We start from the raw sequence: 27,587 nt of genomic DNA on the forward strand, positions 1-27,587 counted from the left end.
CCTAGTGCCCTACCATTCAAGTATAAGTCCTCCTCTGGTTTGACTTTCCAAAATGCATCATCTCACACTTATTGATAACATCAATAACGTAAAGAAACCTATAGTAGACTATTGTTTATTGACTACAGCTCTGCCTTCAATACTATATTCCAAGGAAACTCATCTCCAAACTCCTAGACCTGGGACTCAACACATCCCTTCGGAACTGGATCCTTGACTTCCTGACCAACAGACTGCAATCACTAAGGGTAGGTAGCAACACTTCTGCCACGATTATCCTCAAGACTGCTGCTCCACAAGGCTGCGTCCTCAACTCCCTACTCTACTCCCTCTACACTCATGACTGTGTGGCCAGATTCTGTTTCAACTCCATCTACGACTCTGTAGATGATACTGCCGTAGTGGGCCGTATCTCAAATAACAATGAGTTGGAGTACAGAAAGGAGATAGAGAGCCTAGTGACATGGTGTCATGACAGCAACTTCTCCCTCAATGTCAGAAAAACAAAATAGCAGGTCATTGACTTCAGGAAGGGGGTGGTGCACATGCTCCTGTTTACATCAATGGTGCTGAGGTCAAGAGTGTTGAGAGCTTCAAATTGCTAGGAGTGAACATCACCAATAGCCCGTCCTGGTCCAACCACGTTGATGCCACAGTCAAGAAAGCTCACCAGCGCCTCTACTTTGGAGGCTAAAGAAATTTGGCATGTTCCCTTTGACCCTCACCAATTTGTATCGATGCGCCATAGAAAGCATCCTATCTGGATGCACCACAAGTTGGCATGGCAACTGGTCTGCTGTCTATACTTCTCGCTCCCTCATTAAAGCAGCCAGCATAATCAAAGACCCCACCCACGCCAGACATTCTCTCTTCTCCCCCCTCCCATCAGGCAGAAGATACAAAAGACTGAAAGCATGTACCACCATGCTCAAGGGCAGCTTCTATTCTGCTGTTTTTAGACTATTGAACAGTTCCCTAGTACGATAAGATGGACTCATCACCTCACAATCTACCTCATTACAGCCTTGCACCTTATTATCTACCTGCACTGCACTTTCTCTGTAACTAACGCTTTATTCTGCACTCTGTTATTGTTTTACCTTATACTACCTTAATGCCCTGTTGTAATGAATAGTTCTGTGAAATGGTATGCAAGACAAGTTTTTCACATTACCTCAAGATTCAAGATTCAAGATTTGCTTTATTATCATTTCTCTGAGTATTTACATACACAAAAAATGAAATACTGTTTCTCACCAGCTCATATCAGTGCAACAAAAAGAACAGTGATAAATATCTAAAATAGTCTATAAAAACATCTCTAAAACAAAAGTAAAAACATATCAACACCACATATTCATATCTGTTAAAGTGTGTTTATGTATTAATAAGCGCTTATTCAGCTCGAGATGAAGTTCAACGTATCAGGTAACTATCAAACTGTTCCTGTATTGATGTGAGTACGTACGTGTGTGTGGAGGGAGAGCTTGTCGGTGGAAGTGGAAGGGGACACAGTCCGTGTATGATCCTGACTGTGGGAAAAAGCTGTTCAACATCCTACTAGATCTAGAGCAGATGCTCCTATACCTCTTCCCCAATGGCAGAAGGGAAAACAGGTCATGAGAAGGGTGATGAAAATCCTTAATGATGGCTGTAGCTCTGCAAATGCAGCGTTGCTGATAGATCTCCATCAAAAAGGGGAGAGGGGCACCACTGATTCTGCTAGCTGTCTTCACCATCCTATTGAGCTGCTGTTGTTTTTGACAACAATGACAATAATAAACTAATTTACCAATTTAATTTACCAGTTTTGTGTCATCCGCAAACTTATTGATCAAGCCTTGTGCATTCGCATCCAAATCATTTATATAAATAATGAATAACAAGAGGCCCATCAACGACCACTGCGGCACAACACTAGTCACCAGTCACCATTCTGAGAAACAACATTCAACCACCACCCTCTGCTTCCTAGCCAATTTTGAATCCATCTAACTAGCTCTCCCTGGATTCCACGGGACCTAACCTTCCAGATCAGCCTACCATGTGGGACCTCGTCGAAGGTCTTGCTAAAGTCCAAATAGACAATATCCACCTTACCCTCTTCTACCCTTTTGGCTACCCCTTCAAAAAATTCTGAAAGATTCATCGAACATTACTTTCCACGCATAAACTCACACTGACTCCTCCTTATCAGACCCTGTCTATCCAAATGCTGGTAGATCCTGTCGCTCAGAATTCCCTCTGGTAACTTCTCCATCACTGATGTCAGGCTGACTGGCCTGTATTTCCCTGGCTTGTCCTTGCCACTCTTCTTAAACAACGGAACAACATTAGCCACCTTCCAGTCTTTGGGGGCTTCACCGGTGGCTAACGATGAAGCAAATATCTCTGCAAGGGCTTTGTAATTTCTTCTCTCGCCTCCCACAAAGTCTGACAATGCACTCGGTCAGGCCCTGGGGATTTATCCACCTTAATGTGCTGTAAGGCTGCAAATACCTCCTCCCAGATAATATAAATGTCCTCCAAAATATCTCCACTTGTTTCCCTTATCTCATGAGCAATCATGCTTTTCTCCTTAGTAAACACCAAGGGAAAATATTTGTTAAAAATCCCACCTATCTCCTGTGGCTCGAGACATAGTTGGCCCTACTGATCTCTAAGAGGACCTAATCTCCCTCCTTTAACTCTTAATATATCTGTAGAACCTCTTGGGATTTTCCTTAACTTTACCTGCTGGATCCATCTCAAACCCTCTCTTTGCTCTCTTGATTTCCCTCTTAAATGTATTCCAAATCTTTTTATAGTTATCAAGGGATTCACTTGTCCCCGACCTCCTAACCTCAAACTTCCTTCTCTTTCCTGACCAGACCCTCAATATCTCTCATCAGCCAAGTTTCCCTAAACTTGAAGGTTTACCCTTCACCTGAACAGGAACATGTTGCTTTAATATCACACTCTTAAAAGCCTCCCCACTTGCCATTTGTTCCTTTCCTGTCAAGCAAACTCACCCAATTGTGTAGGTTAATGGCAAGAAGAATCAAAAATTGATGGCATGTGAGAGAGAGAGAGTAAGTTGCAGGGCTCCAGGGAAATGAAGGTGAATGAGTCTAATGGGATTGGTCTGTGGAAGGAGGCATGGACCTGTAGTATATGACTCCACCCAGGTTTTACCAGAAGGAGGTCAATCATTGCTCAGGATGTTGTGCAGTTTCTCAAAGGGATATGTCATAATAAATTCTTAGTAATTTGTGGTACAGAATCAAGAGAATTGGCCCCTCATGTCAATATCAGCTGAAAATGGAAATATTTAGGTTGCTCACACTTCCTTTCCTTCAACCTGCTGCCATGTAGGTTATGGTTCTTTTGGTGTTTAATCAGGCCCTGGTAATATTATCTTCAGCTGCTTCTAGCACAAGAGCAATAAAAAGGGGATGTCAGATTGCACAATGTTCAATTCCATTTGCAACTCCTTAGAAAATGAAGCATGCCTCTTAGTGTATAGACAGGTATCATGCAATGGCAGTCTCCAACAAGAGAGAATCCAACCACCTACCCTTGACATTAAACAGCATTACCATTGCTGAATACCTTGCCATCAACATTTGAAGGTCACTACTGACCAGAAACTTAACTGGACCAGCTTCATAAATATTGTGACAATAAGGACGGATGAGAGGATGATCTTCCTGTGGTGAGTGACAAATATCATAGTTCTTACAATATAGGAGGGACTCTCATCAGTCCCATTTATTTTCCTATGACCTCTTCTTCCCCCAACCACCACCCCCCCACCCCCCGCCCAGTTCTCTCATGACTCAGCAGGTCCTTTCCACTATCTATAAGGCACAAGTCAGATGTGTGATGTAATAATATCTACTTGCCTGGCTGAGTACAGATCTAACAACATTTAAGTATTTCAACACAATCAATCAAGGCTTGCTCAATTGGCACACCATCTAAAAGTACAATATTCACAAGCATATGGGAACACTGGCACCTGCAGATTCCCATTCAAGCAACTCATCATCCTGACTTGGAAATATAACACAGTTCCTTCATCAGCATGGGATCCAAATCCTGGAATTTCCTAACCAACAACATTGAGGGAGTAACCAATAACATTCAAGGAGTACCTTCACCACAAACAAGGCAGCTATTCAAAATGACAGAAACACAAGAGACGGCAGATACTGGAATCTGGAGCAAAAAAACAAACTGCTGGAGGTACTCAGTGGCTCTGTGGAGGCAGAAGGATGGGCAGAGATGGGGGATGTAGCTTTTAAGGTCCATTCCTCTGCCTCCAGTTCAACCTGTTGTAGGAAAGACATGGTTAAACTGAAAACAGTGCAGAAAAGATTTATGAGGATATTGCCAGAACACAAAAGCCTGAGTTATAGGGAGAGGTTGCCCAGGCTAGGTCTTTATAAGATAAGATAAGATTTCTTTATTAGTTACATGTACATCGAAACTCACAGTGAAATGCATCTTTTGCATAGAGTGTTCTGGGGGCAGCCCGCTAGTGTTGCCACGCTTCCGGCACCAACATAACATGCCCACAACTTCCTAACCCATACGTCTTTGGAATGTGGGAGGAAACCAGAGCACTCGGAGGAAACCCACGCAGACACGGGAGAACGTACAAACTCCTTACAGACAGCAGCCGGAATTGAACCTGGGTCCCTGGCGCTGTAATAGCGTTATGCTAACCGCTATACTACCGTGCCTGCCCTTCCTTGCAACGTAGGAGAATGAGGGATGACCTTATAGAAGTGTTTAAAATTATGAGAGGCATTATGAGGTGGATGGTAACAGTCTTTTCTCCTGTGTAGGGGAGTCCAAAACTAGGGGGCATAGATTTAGGATGAGAGGGGAAAGATTTAAAAGAGACCTGAGGGGCAAGTTTTTCATACAGAAGGTGGTGACTATATGGAATGAGCTGCCAAACGAAGTGGTCGAGGAAGGTGCAATAATATCATTTAAGAAGCACTTGGATAGGTACGTGGAAAGGTGGGCTTGGAGGGATATGGGCCGAACGCAGGAAATTGGGACTAGCTGGGTGGACAATGTGGTCAACATGGACTAGTTGGGCCAAAGGGCCTGTATCCATGCTGTATTACTCTATGACTCCACAGATACAGCCTAACTCACTGAGTTCCTCCAACAGTTTTTGTTCAAAATGATAGTTCACCATCACTACCTCAAGATCTACCAAGGGGCAGGCAATAAATGCTAGGATACTCTCATCCTGTAAATAATAAACAAAAGGGACAAGAGGCTGGCAGCTAACCTGCTTACAGGATGCTGGTCAATTGTTTAAAAATTATTATGCAGTTGTATTTCTCTTGTGCTGTTGCCTTTCTTCTTCCTGATGTACCTTTCTTCTTCCTGAAGACTCCTCCTCCATTTTGGAATTATGACTCTCCCTTCACATTTGTGCACCATGGTTTCCTAATTCTTGTAATATTCTCTCTCCCTCCAACATTGCACTGCATTACTTCCTGTGGGTACATTATGTGTCAAAGTGGAAACATAATCAACATTGGTATTGGTATTGGTTTATTATTGTCACTTCTACTGAGGTACAGTGAAAAACTTGTCTTGCATACCGTTTGTACAGATCAATTCATTAGACAGTGCATTGAGGTAGTACAGGGTAAAACAATAACAGAATATAAAGTGTCACAGCTACAGAGGAAGTGCAGTGCAGGGAGACGATAAGGTGCAGAGTCATAACAAGGTAGATTGTGAGGTGAAGGGTTGATCTTATCGTATATGGGAACCATTCAATAGTCTTATAACAGTGGGATAGAAGCTGTCCTTGAGCCTGGTGGTATGTGCCCTCAGGCTCCTGTATCTTCTGTCTGATGGGAGAGGGGAGAAGAGAGAATGTCCCAGGTGGATGGGGTCTTTGATTATGCTGGCTGCTTCACTGAGGCCACGAGAGATATACACAGAGTCCATGGAGGGTAGGCTGGTTTCTGTAATGTGCTAGGCTGCGTCCACAACTCTCTGCAGTTTCTTATGGTCCCGGGCAGAGCAGTTGCCATACCAAGCCATGATGCATCAGATAGGATGCTTTCTATGGTGCATCGATAAAAGTTGGTGAGCGTCAAAGGGGACATGCCAAATTCCTTTAGCCTCCTGAGGAAGTAGAGGCACTCGTGAACTTTCTTGGCATTTTACATAGTAAACTACTGGAAGGCACTTTATAAGCACGTCATGAGACAAACTTGACAAATGGGACAGATTACCCAGGGGTAGATGTAGATTTTAAGGAGCAACATAATGGAGGTGAGAGGCGAAGAGATATAACTGAAGGTATTGCCATTAATGGAGAAGGAAAACAGGGATGGGCAGGAGGTCAGATGCAGAGGTTTTAGCATAGTTGTAAGATGGGGTACAGTTAGGGCTTAGAGAGGCATTCAACCACAGAATCATCAAACTCATGCAAAGATCTGAACACAAGTATGGGAATTTTAAAATTGACCATCAATGAATCATAAATGAATGTAGATCAACATGCACCAGAGGACTTGGTATGGGTTTGGATATGGATCAGACTTAGATGATGATGGATAAGGGGTGTAGTGTTTCCAGGGACTAGGGAGTGGTGTTTGTTGGGGGAACCAAAAGCTAAGGCATCGGGTTTCCCAATATATAATCACTGGAAATCGCTGCTTAATCAAAACGGCTTGCCAGGCAGTCAAGACTGACTAGAAGTTACTAGGACTGAAGCAGAATGTGGAGATGCCAACCCTATAAATTTTAGGCTCTTTTATCCAGTTCTACATTGTTTCAATTTTTTGTCCATTTTCTTATCATAGCCGTAACTCAGTACCATATCAATATTTTCACTAGTTCTATTAAAGTTGACAAGCAAATTATGCTGCTGCCTCACAACTTGAGTAACCACCTGAGTTTGATCTTAACTGATGGTGCTGTCTGTGTGAAATTTGCACATTCTTCTGCCAGCCACATGGGTTCCCTCCAGATGCCCTGGATTCTTCACACATTCCAAAGACATACTGACTGCTAGGTTAATTGGCTGCTGTAAATGACTCCCATTGTAGTTGTGATAGGAGAATGAGGGTGGTGTTGATGAGGACATGAGGGAAAATAGGTTACTGGGAAATAAGTGGAGGGATGAGATTCATGAGATTGTCCTGGGGCCAGCATAGACTCGATGGGCCAAATGAACACCCATGTCAGAGGAAAATATGGAAACTCCTAGTCTTTTGAATTATTTAAAAGCATTTCATGCATCCTTCAGCTATTTCCCTTATTATAACCTGTCATCATGATGTTATTTATTTCTTCATCTGTACCATGTGGCATTTATTTCCATTCCCATCAATGGTAATGAGCTCCTCATCCATCATTGGATCCAAAATAAAAACAGGATATTTTGAGGCAACAAAAACAAGCTAATCAGATCCGAAACCAGATCGGTTTGTAAGACAAGCCTTTCACTGTACCTCAATACAAGTGACAATAATAAACCAATACGAATACCAATAAGAATTCTCATTAAGGTATTGGTATTGGAGAGAACTAAACGATTTTAAATTCATATTTCAAATACTCAATATCAATAATTTTCATTTTTTTGAGATAATGGGCAAACACCTGCAACAATTTGTAGATGAGAATCAAAAGTTTGCAGATACTGGAAATCTAAAACAAAAACAACAAATGCTAGAAACATTTATCAGGTCAGGCAGCATCCATGGAAAGAGAAACAGTCAATGTTTCAGGTCTGGAAACCTTTATCAGAACTAGGAAAGACAGAAAAAGAAGGTAATTTTCAGTGGCAGAGAAGATGAGAGAGGAATGGGTAGACCAAAGAGAATATCTCTCATAGAGTGAGTCCAAATGGGTTAATGGGAGCGGTTACAGACCCACCATGCTTGTTTTTCTGTGCAATGTGTTGTTAATAACTAGGCTGTAGGATGTGCCCAGCAAGCCAGAATGGAACAAGAAAAACTGAGTCAAAATGATGATGGGCTATAATGTCCATTTCTGATACAGACAGAAAGGAAAAGTTGGAGAATTCAGTTTCAAGCCCAGAATACTGCAATGTACCCAGGAGGAAGGTGAAATGTTTTTTTCCTCACACTTGCATTGGGCCTTATTGTAACAGTGCAAGAGACCACAGACAGGTCAGATCAGGAGTTGGAAAGTGAATTAGAGTGGTGGGCAACCGGAAGCTTGCTCACTCCTGCAACTGAACACAGATCCTCCAAATGCAGACTAGGTGACTGTTTCACAGAACACCTGCATTCCGTCCGTAACCACAATCTGCATCTCCCCGTTGCCAGTCACTTAAACTCCCCCTCCCACACTATCACTGATATGTCTGTCCTCAGGCCTCCTCCACTGCCAGGAGGATTCCAAGCGCAAACTGGAGGAACAGCTCCTCATTTTCCGTCTTGGAACTTTGCAACCTAATGGCATAAACATTGAATTCTCCCACTTTAAGTAATCCCCACACCCCTCCCCTCCTCCACATCCCCCCCAACCATGCCTCTTCTTTCCCAGCCTATCTCTCCTTTTTCTACCCCCCCTTTTTGTTCTCCTTACCTTTGACCCATCCCGCAGTGGATCTGCTCTTCCCTCATCCCCCTATCACTATCTCTTACCTGCATCTACCTATCACCACCTTGTGCCCACCCTGCCTCCCCTCTTTTGTCCACCTATCACTGCTCTGCTTTCCCCTCCTATATATTGGGCTTCCCTTTTTCCTATCTTCAGTTCTGAAGAAGGGTCCTGACCCGAAATGTTGACCGTCTGCTTTTCTCCACGGATGCTGCCTGGCCTGCTGAGTTCCTCCAGCATCAGAGTATTTTTCTTCTAGATTCCAGCATCTGCAGTCCTTTATTTCTTTCGCAAGCTTGAAGAACAACACCTCATATTCTCTCTGAGCATGTTGTAGTCTTCTGGTTTTGAAAATGAATTCTCCTGTTTTAGGTAACTTATTTTTCCTTCCTGTCTGTAACAAAACCAGCGATATCTGGCTCATTTTTTCTAATTCTATTCATAAAATTCCATTCATTGATGAGCATGCCCCATAGCCTTGCTATTAACAACTCATTACACATACAAAGAAGCATAATGTGTTTATAAATCCTCCATTAACCTATTTGGACACTCCTTATAAGAGATATTACCACTGTTCTACCCATCCATCCCCCACCTTCTCTGCCACTGAAAATTGACTCATTTTCAGAATCAGAATCAGATTTATTATCACTGACTTATATGACGTGAAATTTGTTGTTTTGTGGCAGTAGTACAGAGCAAAGACATAAAATTACAAAAATAAATAAATAGTGCAAAAAAGAAGGAATAATGACGTAGTGTTCATGGGTCCATTGACCATTCAGAAATCTGATGGTGGAGGGGAAGAAGCTGTTTGTGAATCAATGAGTGTGGGTCTTCAGGCTCCTGTAACTCCTCCCTGATAGTAGTAACAAGAAGAGAACATATTCCGGATGGTGAGGGTCCTTTGTGATGAATGCCTCCTTCTTGAGGCACCACTTCTTGAAGATGTCCTTGGTGGTGGGGAGGGTTGTGCCTGTGATGGAGCTGGCTGAGCCTATAACCCTCTGCAGCCTCTTGCGATCCTGTGCATTGGAGCCTCCATACCACGCTGTGATGCTACCAGTCAGAATGCTCTCCATTGTACATCTATAGAAATTCGTAAGAGTCTTTGAGAACATACCGAATCTCCTCAAACTAACAAATTTTTCACACTTTCCCAGTTCTGATGAAAGGTTCTGGTCTTGAAACTATTTCTCTTTCCACAGATGCTGCTTGACCCCCTGAGTTCTTCCAGCACATTGTTTGCTGAAACAAGCAGATATTACCTTTAAAAAATTTGCTTCAATTTTATTTCCAATTATGTGCTTAATTCTAAGGACCGATTGATCCTATTATCTTCATTAATTGAAGGCAAGGGCACGTTTTTTAGGGTGCAGCAGCATACTGTATTCAGAAGTTTGGACAATCAGCAATGAAACATATTCAAATCCCATCATGACAGATAAATTTAAGTACAAGTAATGAAATAACTCTGGAAATAAAAACTAATATTAATAAGGGTGATGGTGAAATATGTGATTGTTTTAAATATTCATCTGGTTCACTAATGTCCTTCAAGATAGGTAATTAGTCATAGAGTGATACAGCATGGAAACTAGCCCTTCAGCCCAACTTTTCTTTCCCAACCATATCCCTCCAAAGCTTTCCTATCCATGTATCTGCTCAAATGTCTTTTAAGCATTGTAATTGTTCCTGCGTGTACCACTTTCTCTGGCAGCTTGTTCCATATACCCATTAACCTCTGTGTGAGAAACTTGTCCCTTGGGTCCCCTTTAAATCTTTCCCCTCTCACCTTAAATCTATGCCCTTTTTTTTTTAGACTCATCTACCCTGGGAAAAAGACTGTGACCATCCACCTTATCTATGCCCCTCATGATTTTATAAATCTCTATAAGGTTACCCTTCAGCCTCCTTCGCTGCAGGGAAAACAGTCCCAGCCTATCCGGTCTCTCCTTATAACTGAAGCCCCCCCCCCCAATCATGGCAAGATTCTTGTGAATCTTTTCTGCACTCTCTCTAGCTTAATCACATCCTTCCTGTAGTATGGTGATCAGAACTGCATAAAATACTCCAAGTGTGGTCTCACCAATGTTTTGCTGTATCTGCAAACTCTAGACCCACAGCCATGTGGTTGACTCTTAATTGCTTGCTAGCATCGCCATCAAGCCAGTCAGTTGAGGGGCTGGAAAATGCTGTGCTGGCCAGCAAAGCCCACATATTGTAAATGAATAATCAGAGCAAACAAAATCAACTGAACCAAACTAAAATTTATAATTACTTCAATTTACACGCACCCCAAAAAATATCCTAGCTAAATTTAAGATCTGCTCACTCCATTTATAAGATAAGATATCTTTATGAGTCACATGTGAAATGCATCTTTTGCATAGAGTGTTCAGGGGGCAGCCCGCAAGTGTCGCCACGCTTCCGGCGCCGACATAGCATGCCCACAACTTGCTAATCCATACGTCTTTGGAATGTGGGAGGAAACCAGAGCACCCGGAGGAAACCCACGCAGACACGGGGAGAGTGTACAAACTCCTTACAGAGAGTGGCTGGAATTGAACCAATTTTGCTCTTTCTCCAACATCAAATTCCCCCCTCTCCTTATTACCCTGCAATTTATTCTTCCTCACAAGTTCATCAACTCCCTTTTGATTCTTTCACAAATTAACTACACTAAGGAGTAATTTAAACATAGACAATTACATTTTTAGGATGTATGGGGAAATCAGATTGTCTGATGGAAACCCATGTAGTCATGGGGAGAACATGCAAATTCCACATGGACAGTACCCAAGGTCAGAAGTGAACACAATTACCTGAGCAGTGCCACTATGAGTGCCTCTCATCTGTATAAAGAATCAAAGTATATAATTGAGGAAGGACACAGGTTTGCATTTAAGGATCATCTTTCAAGACCTTGGGGCTCTCCACTGAGCTCCTTGGCCAGTAACTGAGTCATAAGCAAAGCTCCAACCACCTTTATATAATACAAAAATCAAATAATGCTGATGCTGTAAATCTGAAATAAAAACATAAAACTACTGGAGCAACACACAAGATGCTGGAGGAACTCAATGGGTCAGGCAGCATCTATGGAGGGAAATGGACAGTCGACGCTTTGGGTCGAGATCCTTCATCAGAACTGGAAAGAAAGAGGGGAGATGGCCAGTATAAAAAGGTGGGGGGAAGGGGTAGAGCAAGAGCTGTCAGGTGATAGGTGAATCCAGGTGAGAAGGGGAAGACATGCAGGTGAGGGAGGGGGAGAGTGGGAATGCTGCAAGAAGCTGGGAGGTGATGGGTGGAAGTGACAAAAACTGAAGAAGATGGAATCTAAAAGGAGAGGACAGTGGACCATGGAATAAAGGGAAGGAGCTGAGGAGGGGAACTGGAGGGAGGAATGTGTGGGTGATGGGCAAATTGAGAGGGCAGGGGAGGGGAAAGAGATGGGGTAATGGGGCCGGTGGGATAAGGGAAAACAAAGGGGAGACAGAGGGGACTGGTTACTGGAAGTTAGATTAATCGATGTTCATGCCATCAGGTTGGAGACTGCCAAGGTGGAATATGAGGTGCTGCTCCTCTTGTGTTTCCATAAAGCTGCTGGAGTTACTGGATTGGAAAGCATATGTGGGGAAGGAAACCGAGTTAATGTTTGAGGTTAAAGATCTTTCATCAGACTTCCTACAGCATACTTTAGTTACTGCAACATTAATTCTTTTGTTTTTTTTTTAATTGGCTTTCTTACCTTATCATTGTGTCAAGAAGAAAGGAATTTTGGCCTAATTTGCTGCAAACTAATGAATTACCTTGTACTTTAATTAGGTAATCAGTTTTATCAGCCAGTGAAGGGCACGTTCAACATGACCATTTTTTTGGCAAAATTCTCATGACTAGTTGCCATAAAGTATATGTTTGCAAAATACAGACACAGGAATTGAAAGCAGCTTATTCTAAATTACCAAAACTTACTTACTGATGCAGAATTACACACAGTCATACTTCTGACAGGTCAGGGTCTAAAAGTTAGTGGTTAACCTTTAAGGATTGAGATGAAGAACAATTTCTTCACTCAAAGTGTTGTCTTATGAATTCTCTACCCAAGAAAACTGTGGAGGTTCAGTTGCTGCGTATACTGAAGTAAGAAATTGATAGATTTTTGGATATTAGGAAATTAAGAGATACGGGGTTATTCTCCTCGCTGACCATCAACACAGGTACACCTGAAGGCTGCGTGCTTAGCCCTCTACTTTACTCCCTATAAACATATGACTGTGTGGCTAAGCACAGCTCCAATGCCACATACAAATTCGCCGACGACACCACTGTTGTTGGACGAATCACAGGTGGTGATGAGTCAGCGTACAGGAGTGAGATAGAACACTTGGTTTAGTGGTGCCGCAACAACAGCCTCTTGCTCACTGTCAGTAAAACTAAAGAACTGATTGTTGAGTTAGGAAGGGGAAGGAGGGCAAACATGCGCCAGTGTACATTGGTAGATTGGCAGTGGAGAGGGTTAGCAGCTTTAATTTCCTGGGCATTAACATATCAGATGACCTGTCCTAGGCCCAGCACATAGATGCAATCACAAAGAAGGCACGCTAGTGTCTTTACTTCCTTAGAAGGTTAAGGAGGTTCGGTGTATCACTGAACATGCTAACAAATTTCTACACATGTACTGTTGAAAGTATCCTGACTGGTTCTATCATTGTCTGGGAAGTCATGGCAATTCATGGCAATTCGAATGCACAGAAATATAAGCAGCTGCATAGAGTAGAGGACTCAGCCCTATACATCACGGGCACGTACGTTCCCACCATCGTAAGTATTTACATGAACCGCTGCCTCAAGAAGGCAAGATCTATCATTAGAGATCCCCACCATCTAGGCTATGCCATCTTCTCACAGTTGCCATTGGACAGGAGGTACAAAAGGCTGAAGTCCCACACCACCAGGTTCAAGAACAGCTACTTCCCTTCAACTATTCAGTTCTTGAACCAACTGGCACAATCCTAATCACTACCTCAGAATAGCAACACTATGACCACTTTGACCACTTTGCACTACAATGGGCTTTTTTTTTGTTCTAATTGTGTTCTTTGTTGTATAATTTTGTATAATTTATGTTTAATTAATTTTTTTTCTGTGAACATTGTGTCCCTAATGCTTTATGCCTGTGTTGGTGCTGCAGGTAAGTTTTCCATTGCACCTGTGCACTCATGTACTTTTGCATATGACAATAAACTTGACTGACTATTTGAGCCTAAGACAGTGGTACTGAGGTGAAATTTTAGTGTGATCTTATTGAATAGAATAACAGTCTATTCCTGCTTCTATTTCCTACGTTCTTATGGATGAGTACACAATGACATAAAGCTTGTGTAACGCCACAGACTCCCAATAATGAAGGGTGAGCCTCCGCATGCTTTGTTCCACCAGGAGCTGCAGATCTTGAGGCCCTGCCGTCTTTCTGTCCTGGTACTCTTTTGACAGGTCATGCTGTCAGTGGATCTTGAGGTTAGACATGGTCTTCACATTACTGACTTCCATATTGTAATGCACAGGTGCAGAGGTCAGGAACACAATGATAGCTGGCAGTTCTCCATGGCCAGTCATCAGCATGAGCCAAGGATTGGTTTTGGCATTGGTTTTGGCATTGGTTTGTTATGGTCACATGTACCTACAGTGAAAAACTTAGTTTTGCAAGCCATCCATACAGATAATTTCAAAACACAAGTACATTGAGGTAGTACAAGGGAAAAGCAATAACAGAATGCAGAATATAGTTTTGCAGTTACAGTTATGGAGAAAATGCAGTCAAGGCAGACAGTAAGTTGCTAGGGCATGATGAGGTAGATTGTAAAGTTTAGATCTCATCTTTAACATACAAGAGATCCGTTCAACAGTCTTATAACATTGGGATAGAAGCTGCCCTTGAGTCTGTTGGTGTGTGTTTTCAGGCTTTTGTATCTTCTCCCTGATCGTGCAGGTTGCTTTTCCAAGGCAGCAAGAAGTGTAGATTGAGTCCATGGAAGGGAGGCTGGTTTTCATGATGGACTGTGCTCTGTCCATAACTTTCTGCAATTTCTTGCAGTCTTGAGCAGATGCAGAGTGTCATTCTGCCGCTACACCAGCCAAATTGTTGACATAGGTTGTGAATTGTGAATTTCAATTATGTAGGGTCTTGAGCTGAGACAAAAATCTGGAATATTGTGCTAAAGATGTGATCCAGCTAAGTATTTCCTGTTTCTCAAATGCCATTATAAGTGAGATTGCCACTTTTGAATATGGTCCAGGTTTAAAACATAATGCTGGCTATTTCAGATGTCATTCAAAATTGATGCCTTTTGTTTGCAACTTGTATGAGATTGAAAGATCTTTGTCGTTTTTTTGCAGGGAACTAAGCCTGAATCAGAATCAGAATCAGGTTTATTATCACTGACTTATATGATGTGAAATTTGTTGTTTTGTGGCAGCAGTACAGTGCAAAAATGTAAAAATGACTATAAATTACAAAATAAATAAATAGTGCAAAAAAAAGAATAACAAGGTAGTGTTATGGGTTCATGGACCATTCAGAAAGCTGATGGCGGAGGGGAAGAAGCTGTTCCTAAATTGTTCAGTGTGGGTCTTCAGGCTCCTGTACCTCCTCCCCGATGGTAGTAACGAGAAGAGGGCATGTCCCAGATGGTGAGGATCTTTAGTGATGGAGGCCGCCTTCTTGAGGCACCGCCTCTTGGAGATGTCCTCAATGGAGGGGAGGGTTGTGCCCATGATATCCCTCCACCTCGGGTCATCACCATTGAACCCACCATCCGTGAACTTATTACCCCAAAATTTGACATTTCTAACACACTTCTGGTCAGTCTTTCACACTTCGTAAACTTGAGGTCACTGAAAAATATAATTCACATAAAGTCCCATTCACCCATCACCTCTGTGACTGTTGACCAACATTGCTTCCAGTTAAGCATGGCTTGAATTAAAATATCTCACCTTTGTTTTCAATTCTTTTTCAATCTCTATAATCTCCTCCTCCCTTAGAACCTTCAGGCATATCTGACCTCCTCTAATACTGTTATTTTTTGTTCATTTTAAGATAAAAGAACACAAGAAAATAGGAGCAGGAGTAGGCTACAAGTCCCCTCAAGCCTGCGCAGCCATTCAATATATCAGGGCTGACCTATGCTGGCCCCAACTTCTCTTCTGTGCCAGTTCCCCATAACCCTCAATTCCTCGATCTGTTAAATATATATCACCACCTTTAATATATCTAATTATCTGGCCTCCTCCACCTTCAGGGGCAGAGAATTCCAGAGATTCATTACTCTCTGGGAGAAGAAATTTCTCAACACATCAGTTTTAAATGACCAGCCCCTTATTTTATAACTATGTACCATTGTTCATGACACTACCGCTCGTTAAAACAGCTTAACGTCTACCCTGTCATGCACCCTGGGGATCTTGTTTGTTTCAATAAGAACACCCTCATTCTTCTAAACTCCAAGGAATTCAGACTCAAACTGTCTAGTCTCTCTTCATAGGACAACCCTCTCATGACAGGAATTAGCCTGGTGAATCACCTTCGGACTTCCTCCAGTATTGCTATTTACATTTTTTTAGGTAAGGGGACAAGAACTGTGCAGGGTTCCAGCTATGGCTTCACCAACACATGTAGAAATGTAACAAAACCTTCCTTTTCTTAAACTCCAGCCTCTTTTCTAAGTACTGTTTATCTTCTTAACTACATGTTGGAGCTGTCTGTTAACTTTTGTGATTCAGACACTAGGAATCCTAGATCCCTCTGTTCTTCAGTTTGCAGTCTCTCTCCATTTAGATAACAATCCATCTTTTGATTCCTCTTACCAAAGTGCATGACCTAACACTTTCCCACAGGCCCTACTTTGCCAGGGTTTTGCCCAATCACTCAATCTACATCCTGTTGCAGAATCACAATGTCCTCATCACAACATGCCCTTCCAAGTATTTTTGTATCATTGGCCAACTTGGAAACCATACATTTCATTCTCTCCTCCAGGTCATTTATGTAAACAATAAATAATTAAGGGCTAAGAACTGATCTTTGGGTATTCTACTAGTTACATTCCTCCAGCTCGAAAAGGACCTATTTGTCCCAACTGTATGTTTTCTGTGTGACATCCATTTTTTCAATCTATGCTAACATACTTCCTCCAATACCTTGGGCTCTTAGTTTATGCACCAATCTCTTATGTGGCACCATTATCAACAGGTTTAATTATTCCATCTGTGATGGCCTCGTCTTCAACTGCCAAGGCTCCAAGATTATGAATTTCTCATCTCTCCACTTCTGTCTCCTTGTTTAAAAATTATTTCTTTGACCAAGATTTTAAACATCTGCCCTAATTATTTCCATGTGCAGCCTGGCATCAGTTGTTTTATCCTATTCCTGTGAAAGTTTTTGTTGTCTTAAAAATACTATATAGGTGGTTGACATTGTTGTTGCAAGGGGATGAAAGAAGGGAAGGTTTGAAACCAAATTTTCATAGCTTATTATTTTCTATGATGTTAAATCTGCTTTCATCATGTTCCCATAAAAAAACTGCACTGTTCCTTTAGGTAAACATGGAGCCAAATGTCTAAACAAGCTTCTGTAGTACCACAACATTAAAACAAAAATATTGCTGTCTAATGCCACAATTTATGAACAGATTGTACAGAAAACAGTATATGAAGGATGTTCAGTCAAGTTAATATAATCAAACCTGGCAGATCAATAGCATTTTTGATCACTGACCAACATCATTGATCACGTGGTCAGCTGCTTCATGACTGTGATATTTAGAATTAGTAAATTACATAATAGCATAATTACCTGGTTGACTTGATTTTATATCCTTGACCAAGCAGAAATTAAGCATGATGTTTATCATCTTCCCTCTGAATAACTGCAACATAGCAATGAAATTTAGGATGAATGACTCAAGCGCTAATTCTAAGAGGTTACCATAAAAGTTGTGAAATGCTACATTGAGGATAGTGATGAAACAGTGGTTAAATCACCAGGCTAGTCATCCAGAAATCTGATTTAACAGTCCAGGGAAGCAGGTTTAAATTCCATCAGGGCAGCTCTGGAATTTATAATTCAGTTAATTAAATAACCTGAAATTTTTAAAAGAAAACCAACCCATAGTGGTGACCACAATAGTGCTGGATTGTCGTAAATATCTATTTACCATACCATGCCCTTCAGGGTAGGCCTGTGTGTGACTCCAGAATCATAGTAATGTCGTTAACTTTTTAACTGCCCTCTGACTTCAGCTAATCAATTGTGTTGATGCTCCACTGGTTCAAGAAGGTGACTCACTATCCCCTTTAGGGCAACTTTAAGGGCAACATGGCAATATATGTTGATCTTGCCAGCGACAGCTATATCCTGGAAATTGAACAAAAGGACAAATACCTCATACATATTAAAAAGAGTTGTCGGCTGAAATTTGATGTACATCAATTTATAATTAAAGGCACTGCCTGATTTTCCCTAAAAGAAATTCACTTTTGATTATGATAATCAAGGGTTTAATACCTGTTTTGGAACTCCAGTATTATATTGGGCACAAACTGAATGGAGCATGGGAAATTATTGGAGCTTTGAATCTCTAACTGATGCTATTTCGTGTAGAAGAGCTGCCAACATGTAACATGGGCTGATCCAAGGCCAATACTCAAGATTACAGCCTTATGTGGGGTTGCATGGAGGAGTGAATGAGAAAGACAACATGTAGTTGGTGTCCAAACCAATGGGCAATTTATTGAAATGGTGTGCACCAACAGAACAGCCAAAGCTGATCTGCCTGAACATGATTTCAGTACAGTTTACACACTTCTCCACATACGTGATTACACAGAAAACTTAATTAACAGTAAATCTAAGTTTTGATTACAGAATAAAACACATAATTATAAGTAAACCTAATTTAGTTAACAGTAAATCCAAGTTTCGGTACAACAATAGTTGCATGCTAATAACATAGTTATGGTTATCAAGCTTCTGTACTTTGGGTGCAGTTACAGCCGCATCCCATCTCTCTACTGTTAAATCTGATCAGTGGTTCCTTGTTACCATATCAGCATAACCTACATCATATTTTACTAGTTATTAACCCTCTCTATTCCTTCCTCTGCAACACATTGTTGTATCCTTCTTGAGTAATCTCAGATAATCCTTCATGTTGAAAAAACATTGGTCTAGGTGTTGTACTGTGCCTAGAAAAGTATGCTAAGTCGGTATCATGCAGGAGAATCACACCAATTTTACCTGGAGCCACAGGAGATGTTTTTCATACAAATACAATGTGCAAGATGTCGTGTGTATAAACAGGACAAACCCCGGGCCTTTAGCATGGATATAGTCATGCAGGAAGTGCAAATATATCTGCATGATATCCTGTCATGGTGCGAACTCTTTAAGCAATTTTTCCCAGTGCTGCAGTTAATGAGGTGGAATCAAGTGATCTAAGACTTGCTGCCATAATGAGATATCTGATACATTGGTACATCAACACAGCATCTCCCATCAGCTTTTATGGTGAACTCCTCAACAGCTGCGTGGGGAAGAATGGTCCTCTAAAGAGTGCTCAAATAAGTCTTCTGCTAAAGCCTGTTTTCATGGTAGAGACTCTAGTTAATTCCCAGTTGAATCAAATTACTCCTCTGATGTTGTTGTAGCAAAGTCAGATGTGTATGACATAATGATTGATGATGCTGCTGCGAGCCAGTAGCCTTCCAGTGAGCCATGTCACGTGCACAGAAGAACAGAGTTCAATTTTCCCTTATATGCCGTGCAATATAAGAATTGTCAATCACATTTTGCGAACGATTTTACATTTCAATTCAATCATGTGGCACATAAGAACATGTGAGTTATACAACTGAATTTTTGAGACTTTTGCTTTAAACACCTCCTGGGATTAGGCTCCGCCCCTAGCTGCCAGGCATCTCTAAACCACCCCTCACCAATTCCCCCAGACTCAGCCCTCGTCCTGAACCCAATATATTTTCATTTGGTATATTTCATTACTGACTTTAATAATTCTTTATCATGTTATTAAAGCTGTAGATTTCTAGCCAACGTTTTTGGGAAATTTTATGGAGAACAGTTCCTAAACATCTTCACTCAGAGGGTGGAGAATCTTTGGAATTCTATTCCCTGGACAGCTGTGGAGGCTTGGTCATAGAGTTCATTCTAAACAGAAGTTGATAGATTTCTGGAAATGAAGGGAATCAAGGAATCGTGAAGGAAAATGGTACTGAGGTAGACAATCAGCTAGGATTTTGATGAATAGTGGAAGCAGGTTCCAAGGACCATGTGGACTACTCCTGTTCCTAATTCTTATGTTATATTCTTATGTAAGTTCTTGTCAAATCTTCAAATTGCCTTGACTGAATGGAGAAGATTTCAAAGCAGCACATCCAGTAGAAGTACAGGCAGCTTGTCCATTTTCATGTTCTACTGTGTACTTGCATACTCTTAAGACTGCATTCAACTTTATGTTACCACAGCAGCAAGCATTAAAAGTTTTTCTGTCATTAAAAGGTCATAGGCTGGGCCATCTCATAACATACATTTTTCATAGCTTACTGCTATGGGAAAGGAAGAGGGCATTACATCATGCCTGCAATTTTGTTTTGTTGTGCTCCATTCAATGCAGGGTGAACTGGTTCTTTCTGAATTATGACAGACATCTCAAACTGCCTCCTCATTTAGGACAACAATAAATGCCATCGAAGCAGTATTTCCAAGTGCAGCCAGAGAAAGAAAGAAAACAGCAGGAAAGTAACTCGGAATGGAAAAATACAGTTCTGGAATAAATCCAGCAAACAAAACCACTGCTCTTTTTAAGCTGTCCCAAGGCTTTAAAGCTTGTTGTAATGCAGCAATTTCCTCAAATAATAGTGTGAAATACTTTCAGTGTGAGTCACAATATGCAAATGAGACTTATTTCTCCAGAAAACAATTTTTAAAAAATTCATTTGTCCATGGGATAAAGACATAGCTGGCAATCCCTGCATTTATTTTTTTTATTGTCATTTAACCCAGAACTGAGGAGACAATCACGTTGGTAGGTCCAGTGTCACACACAGACTATATCAGGCAAAGATGGCAGATTTCCTTACAAGAAAGGCATCAGTGAACCCTAACACCACGTGACTGCTTTGAGACAGTGGACTGTCCATGTTCAAAGATTCAGCTGCCAGCCTTGATGAGTATGCCACCACCATCACAGACTTTGTCAGCAAGTGTGTGGAGGACTGTGAACCAAAGAGGACAATACGGGTGTTCCCAAACAGGAAACCATGGATGAACTGGGAGATCTACTCCCTACTGAAGTTGAGGACTGCTGCACACAAATCTGGTGATCCTGATCTGTACAAGAAATCAAGATATGACCTTCGGAAAGCTATCAGGGATGCCAAGAGGCAATACTGACTCAAAATAGAGTCCCAGACCAGCCATCAGTTATGGCAGGGCTTACATGCCATAACAGGCTACAAGACGAAGTCGGGCTGCATGGTTAACAACAGCGCATGCCTTCCTGATGAACTTAACGTATTCTATGCGTGTTTTGAACAGAAGGGAAGTGGATTATCACCACCCACCCTGACAGCCTCCAATGCAACTGCACCTGTGGTCACTGTGAGGACCTAAGATCAGTCTTCCGGAGAGTGAACACGAGGAAAGCATCTGACCCAGCTGGTGTCCCTGGCCATGTGCTCAGATCTTGAACTGATCAGCTGGCAGAAGTATTTGTGGACGTATTTAACCTCTCCCTGCTTCAATCTCAGGTTGCCACCTGTTTTAGGAAGACCACTATTATCCCGGTACCGAAGAAAAGCAAGGTAACATGCCTCAATGACTATCGACCAGTGGCTCTGGCATCCACCATCATGGTGCTTTGAAAGGTTGGTCATGGCACGCATCAACTCCTGCCTCCCAGACAGTCTTGACCCGCTGCTATTCACCTATCCCCGAAACAGGTCTACAGTGGACGCCATCTCCCTGGCCCTACACTCAGCTCTGGAGCATCTGGACAGTAAAGACATCTATGTTAGACTATTGTTTATTGACTACAGCTCTGCCTTCAATACAATAATCCCAAGTAAGCTTGTCACCAAACTCTCAGATCTGGGACTCAACACCTCCCTCTGTAACTGGATCCTTGACTTTCTAACAAACAGACCGCAATCAGTGTGGATAGGCAGCAATACCTCTGGCACGATTATTCTCAACACCGGTGTCCCAAAAGGGTGCATCCTCAGCTCTCTACTCTACTCCCTATACACTCATGACTGTGTGGCTAGATTCTGCTCTAACTCCATCTACAAGTTTGCAGATGATACCACCGTTGTAGGCCGTATCTGAAACAGTGATGAGTCGGACTACAGGAAGGAGATAGAGAGCTTAGTGGAATGGTATCACGACAACAACCTTTCCCTCAATGTCAACAAAACAAAAGAGCTGGTCATTGACTTCAGGAAAGGGGGCGGTGTACATGCACCTGTCTACATCAATGGTGCTGAGGTCGAGAGGGTTGAGAGCTTCAAGTTCCTGGGAGTGAACATCACCAACAGCCTGTCCTGGTCAAATCACGTAGATGCCATGGCCAAGAAAGCTCACCAGCGCCTTTACTTCCTCAGGAGGCTAAAAAAATTCGGTTTGTCCCCTTTGACTCTCACCAACTTTTATCGATCCACCATAGAAAGCATCCTATCTGGATGTATCACGGCTTGGTACAGCACCTGCTCTGCCCAGGACTGCCAGAAACTGCAGAGAGTTGTGGACACAGCCCAGCGCATCACGGACACCAGCCTCCCCTCCTTGGACTCTGTCTTTACCTCTCGCTGTCCTGGTGAAGCAGCCAGCATATCAAAGACCCCACCCACCCGGGACATTCTCTCTTCTCTCCTCTTCCATCAGGTAGAAGATACAGGAGCCTGAGGGCATGTACCACCGGACTTAAGGACACCTTCTACCCCACTGTGATAAGACTATTGAACGGTTCCCTTATATGATGAGATGGACTATAACCTCACGATCTACCTTGTTGTGACCTTGCACCTTATTGCACGCACTTTCTCTGTAGCTGTGACACTTTACTCTGTACTGTTATTGTTTTTACCTCTACTACATCAATGCACTCTGTACTAACTCAATGTAACTGCACTGTGTAATGAATTGACCTGTACGATCAGTATGCAAGACAAGTTTTTCACTGTACCTTGATACAAGTGACAATAATGAACCAATACCAATGAGATTTTATGACATTCCAATAGTGTTATGATCACAATTATTGAGACCTTCATCTCATTCCTTCTTTTACTAGGGACAACAGTCATAATTGTTTACAGAATTTTCTCTAAAAAACATTATTAATTGTTTTCCTGCTCTGCCCAAGACAATAGATTGCAGAGAGTTGTGAGCACAGCCTCCCCTCTTTTAACCCTGTCTATACTTCCAGCTGCCTCAGGAAACAGCCAACAAAATCAAAGACCCCTCCCACCCCGGTCATTCTCTTCTCTTCCCCCTTCCATTGGGCAGAAGGTACAAAATCTTGTGAACATGCACCACCGGGCTCAAGGGCAGCTTCTATCCCACTGTTACAAAACTCTTGAACGGACCTCTTGTGTGATAAAGAACCTTGATCTCTCAGTCTACTTTGTCATGGCCTTGCACCTTACTTGACTACCTACACTGCACTTTGTCTGTAACTGTAACACAATATTCTGCATTCTATTATTGTTTTTCCTTTTGTACTACGTCAATATACTTATGTATGGAATGATCTGTCTGGATGGCATGCAAATAAAGCTTTTCAATGTATAAGGTAAGATAAGATTTCTTTATTAGTCAGATGTACATCGAAATACACAGTGAAATGCATGTTTTGTGTAGAGTGTTCTGCGGAGAGCCCGAAAATGTCACACGTTTCTGGCGCCAACATAGAATACCCACAACTTCCTAACCTGTACGTCTTTGGAATGTGGGAGGAAACTGGAGCACCCGGAGGAAACCCACGCAGACACGGGGAAAACGTATAAACTCCTTACAGACAGCAGCCAGAATTGAACCCGGGTCGCTGGCGCTGTAAAGTGTTACGCTAACTGCTACACTACCATGCCTGCTCTTCGTACATGTGACAGTAATAAACCAATTACCAATTAAGACTACAACTGAATTAGGAAAGCTAAAGACATTAATTTTAAATATTCTAGAAAATATATACTGAGTGTGGGAAGCAACCCCTCAGTGTACTTGCAAAACTGAGTTTTGCGATACGTGTATGTTGTTATCTATATCCAAAACAAAAGTGCTGTGCAGTTGAAATTTGACTTCACCCAGACTAGAACAGTAGTATGACAATTTCAGTGTGTCTTAATCCCCACCAGAAAGTTGACTCCTGACATTTTGGTGGGATTTTTATAAGCATTATACCTTTATTCCAGGGCAGAACTCTCCAAGTCACATCAACAGTAGCAGATCAAGCAAAATTCATCCTGACATTACAACCTCACTGGTCTAAATAAATATGACAGTTCTTATTTCCTGACAGATTATGAGGTTTAACTAAATCTGTTTTCCTTGACACTGTACAATATTAAGGAGCAACGTTCAAACTACATTCTTGTCCTCAATGAGATCTGTGAACTCTTGCAGTCTCATCTACAACCTCTCATATGTGCCTTGGCTGCTCTGTTGTAAAGGTCAAAGGCAAGGTCATTCGCAGCTTCCTAACCTCAGGATTATTTCAGGCTGCTGGTCTTTTTCTTTATTCATTTTGTTTGGGATTTGGGTGTTGCTAAGAAGGCCAGCATTTATTACCTGTCTCTAATTCTTCCAAAGGTGGTGGTGGTGCCACCATTTTGAGCTGTTGCAGTCCTCCAGGACTTTAGACCCAGTGACAATGAAGTACTGGTGATATATTTCCAAGTCAGCATGGTGTGCAACCAGGAGGGAAGCCTGCAAGTAGTGGTATTCCCATGCACCTGCTGCCCTGTCCTTCAAAGTGGGTTTGGTGATGCTATTGAAGCAGCCTGAATGAAGATGATATATACTGTAGCCATTGCGTGTCAGTGGTGGAGGGAATGAGTGTTCATGGTGGTTGATGGGGTATCAATCATGTGGGTTGCTTTGTCATGGATGGTGCTGAGCTTCTTGAGTGTTTTTGATGCTTCACTCAACCAGGCAGATGGAGACTATTGCATTACACAAAAAAAAAACAAAGTCCTGGAGGAACTCAGTGGGTCAGGCAGCATTTGTGGAGGTTTTGGGTTGGTGTTTCAGGTTGAGACCCTGAATCAGTCCTGATGCAGGGTCTCCATTATTCCATCACACTCCTAACATAGCCTTACTATCAACTGCAAGGAACTTGGGGTGTTGGGAGATGAGTCAATCACTGCAGGATACCCAACATCTTACCTGTTGTGGCAATGATATTTGTGGATGGACCAGGTAAATTTCTATTCAATGGTGATGCTCAGGATATTGACAGTGGCACACCCAGCGATGATATTGCCATTGAATGTGAAGGGTAGGTGGTTAGAACTCAATGACCAATTCCAACTAGAGAGAGTTCTAACCATTGTTGTGGCACAAATATTACTTGTCACGCCACCCTGTGCCTCAATGTTGTCTAGGTTTTGCTGCACACAGGCACGGGCTGTTTCATACTCTGATGATTGGAAATGGAATGGAACATTATGCAATCATCAGCAAACATCCCCACTTTTGACCTAATGACGGACAGAAAGTTATACATGAAGCAGATGAAAATGGTTGGGTCCACAACACTGCCCTGAGGAACTCCTGCAGTGATGTCCTGGGGCTGGGATGATTGACTGGACAACCATATCCTCTTTCTTTGTGTCAGGTATGATTCCACTTTTCCTTTGATGCCCATGACTTCAGTTTAAGCAAGGTGCCTTGATGCCACACTCATTCAAATACTACCTTGATGTCAAAGGCTTTCTTACCCCACCTTTGAAATTCAGCTCTTTGGTCCATGTTTGGACCAAGGCCATGGTGAAGTCTGCAGTTGAGTGGTTCAGCTGCACATCATTGAGAAAGCTATCAGTGAGCATGTGCCATTTGATAGCACTTTCACCCATAGCTTCCATCATTTTGTTGCTATTACTGCCAGTTTCCTGCTGACTGCTGCTTTAGGGAGGTAGCTCAAGTTCCATGCTTAAGGAGAGAATGTGTCATCTACTTTTCCTTGAGCCCACAGGTGCAGTCAGAGTGGACATGGGGACTTACTTGCATTGCAGACTTCCTCAATATGTAGGTATCCACATGCTCTGTAGTATTATTCCTTACAGATACTTTCCTGCACTAGAAGTGTGTCAGTGTGGACCTGTAAGGTCTCTATGGCCCAGTTACACAAACAGCATCTTCCCAGGGGCACTGGTCTTCACCAGTCCATTCTATATGTTCTGAACCATGGAGAGTGCTCTCCAACCTTTCTCCCATCATTGCAGCATCCATTTATTAAAAGGTAACCCTGCCTTGTAACTGAAAGAGTGCGACTTGTATTATGATATGTCCCTTTAAGAATTGGTTGTAGAGGTTGCATCTGCAATGCTAAATGCCAACAGCTGCAAGATCTTGCACTAGGTTGATATAGAATGCTGTATTGAAACTGGCACAGTGTAGTGTTATACAAGGAAACCTGATAATACTCTACTGTGAACCTCACAAATGAAGCATTCGACTTTTATGGGATTTTATTGACAGTCTTATGGTGACCTTCAACACTGTTTTAACACTATTAAAATGTAGGAAATCAACTTCAAAGCTTGTGGCTGATAACAATTAAAGAGGGACATTGGATATAAATGATTCAACAGGCCCACTATCTGAGCTACAACGAACGTTGGTATTGTATAAAATCCTTATGATTCTAGCTGTTATTAGTTTTGTTTGCATTGTTAATACTAGATCTGTTTGAAATTATAATTGACATACACTTTCATGTTGATGATAGAGTTGCCTTATTATTTTATAGCATAAAGTTGTATGAGCATTGTTATAATCTTATATACATATTCAGGTACAAGACTTAGCCTTCTCTTTGAAAGCTTTTACGTGATTAGTATTTGCATGCATTTAGTTAAATTGGCTAAGTCATGAGTTTTAACCTTTAAAATCCAATTTTATCTTTGGAATGTTGCTGACAACTGGTTAGATTGTGTAGAATTTATTTCATTTATTTATAAAATTGAATAGTGCTCTTGCTAACTGATGTTTATCTAAAAAAAGTGTTCTCTAGATATTGGTCAGGCTGGTGAAGCCACATATTTCCCAAACAAGGTGGTCCCAAGAAGTGGTTGCATGCATAATAATGCACAATCAGCTTACTTAAATGTTTTTGTAATGCTCAGAATGTTTGGTGCAGGGGCGGTACGTTGGAATGTCAAGAGCTGGTGGGGCCCTGCACAAGATAATGCAGCAAGGAGGGGCTGAGGTGAAAGTTCATCTATGATCTTATGAAGTGGTAAATCAGGAATGGTCTACTCCTGCTTCTATTTCTTATGTTCCACGCTAAGTGGAATGTAGAGAATTAATTAACAAAATTACTGAAAATGTTGGATATCTGATATAAAAATTAGAAACATTAGGAGCACTCAAGCTAGACAGTGTCAGTTGTGATAAAACATGTTTCTGACCTTTTATCAGAACTTATTGTGCCTTTCGGGAAGAGAACATGAAGGCAAGATGGTTGTTCTAACTGGAAATCAGAAGGAAAGAACCAACTCACATCAGAAGGTCTTTTTGGAATAGCTTCTGCTACTTCACAAAAGGGAAGTGTGCAGCCTTTTTGTTCTCTAGGCAACTTGCGAGACAGTATGTCATCTAAATGACAAACCACATACGAACCAGGCTGATTGCTTCTTCAGAAATAATGTGGGCTATCAGCTGATATGTAAAGTGGTTTCATTTGTTT

The 27,587-nt window shown here is 41.8% G+C and overlaps 1 protein-coding gene across 4 annotated transcripts in view; it reads left to right on the forward strand.

The window, feature by feature from the left end:
- Nucleotides 1–27,587, forward strand: part of LOC127574643 (uncharacterized) — a 52,659-nt gene that overhangs the window by 4,546 nt on the left and 20,526 nt on the right. Inside the window, exons 3-4 of one of the 4 annotated variants that reach the window (XR_007956943.1) lie at nt 129–248; nt 27,320–27,460. Coding sequence is in view for 1 of the 4 variants with exons in the window: in XM_052023815.1 (XP_051879775.1) it covers nt 129–248; nt 27,320–27,409 (210 nt within the window). In the remaining 3 variants the exon portion in view is untranslated. Of the gene's footprint in view, nt 1–128; nt 249–20,683; nt 23,419–27,319; nt 27,461–27,587 lie in introns of those variants that run through there. The other 3 variants (XR_007956942.1, XM_052023815.1, XR_007956944.1) reach the window with 3 other exon arrangements.

The sequence above is a fragment of the Pristis pectinata genome, chromosome 9, assembly GCF_009764475.1.
Source record: "Pristis pectinata isolate sPriPec2 chromosome 9, sPriPec2.1.pri, whole genome shotgun sequence".
In the NCBI taxonomy this organism is placed as follows: Eukaryota; Metazoa; Chordata; class Chondrichthyes; order Rhinopristiformes; family Pristidae; genus Pristis; species Pristis pectinata.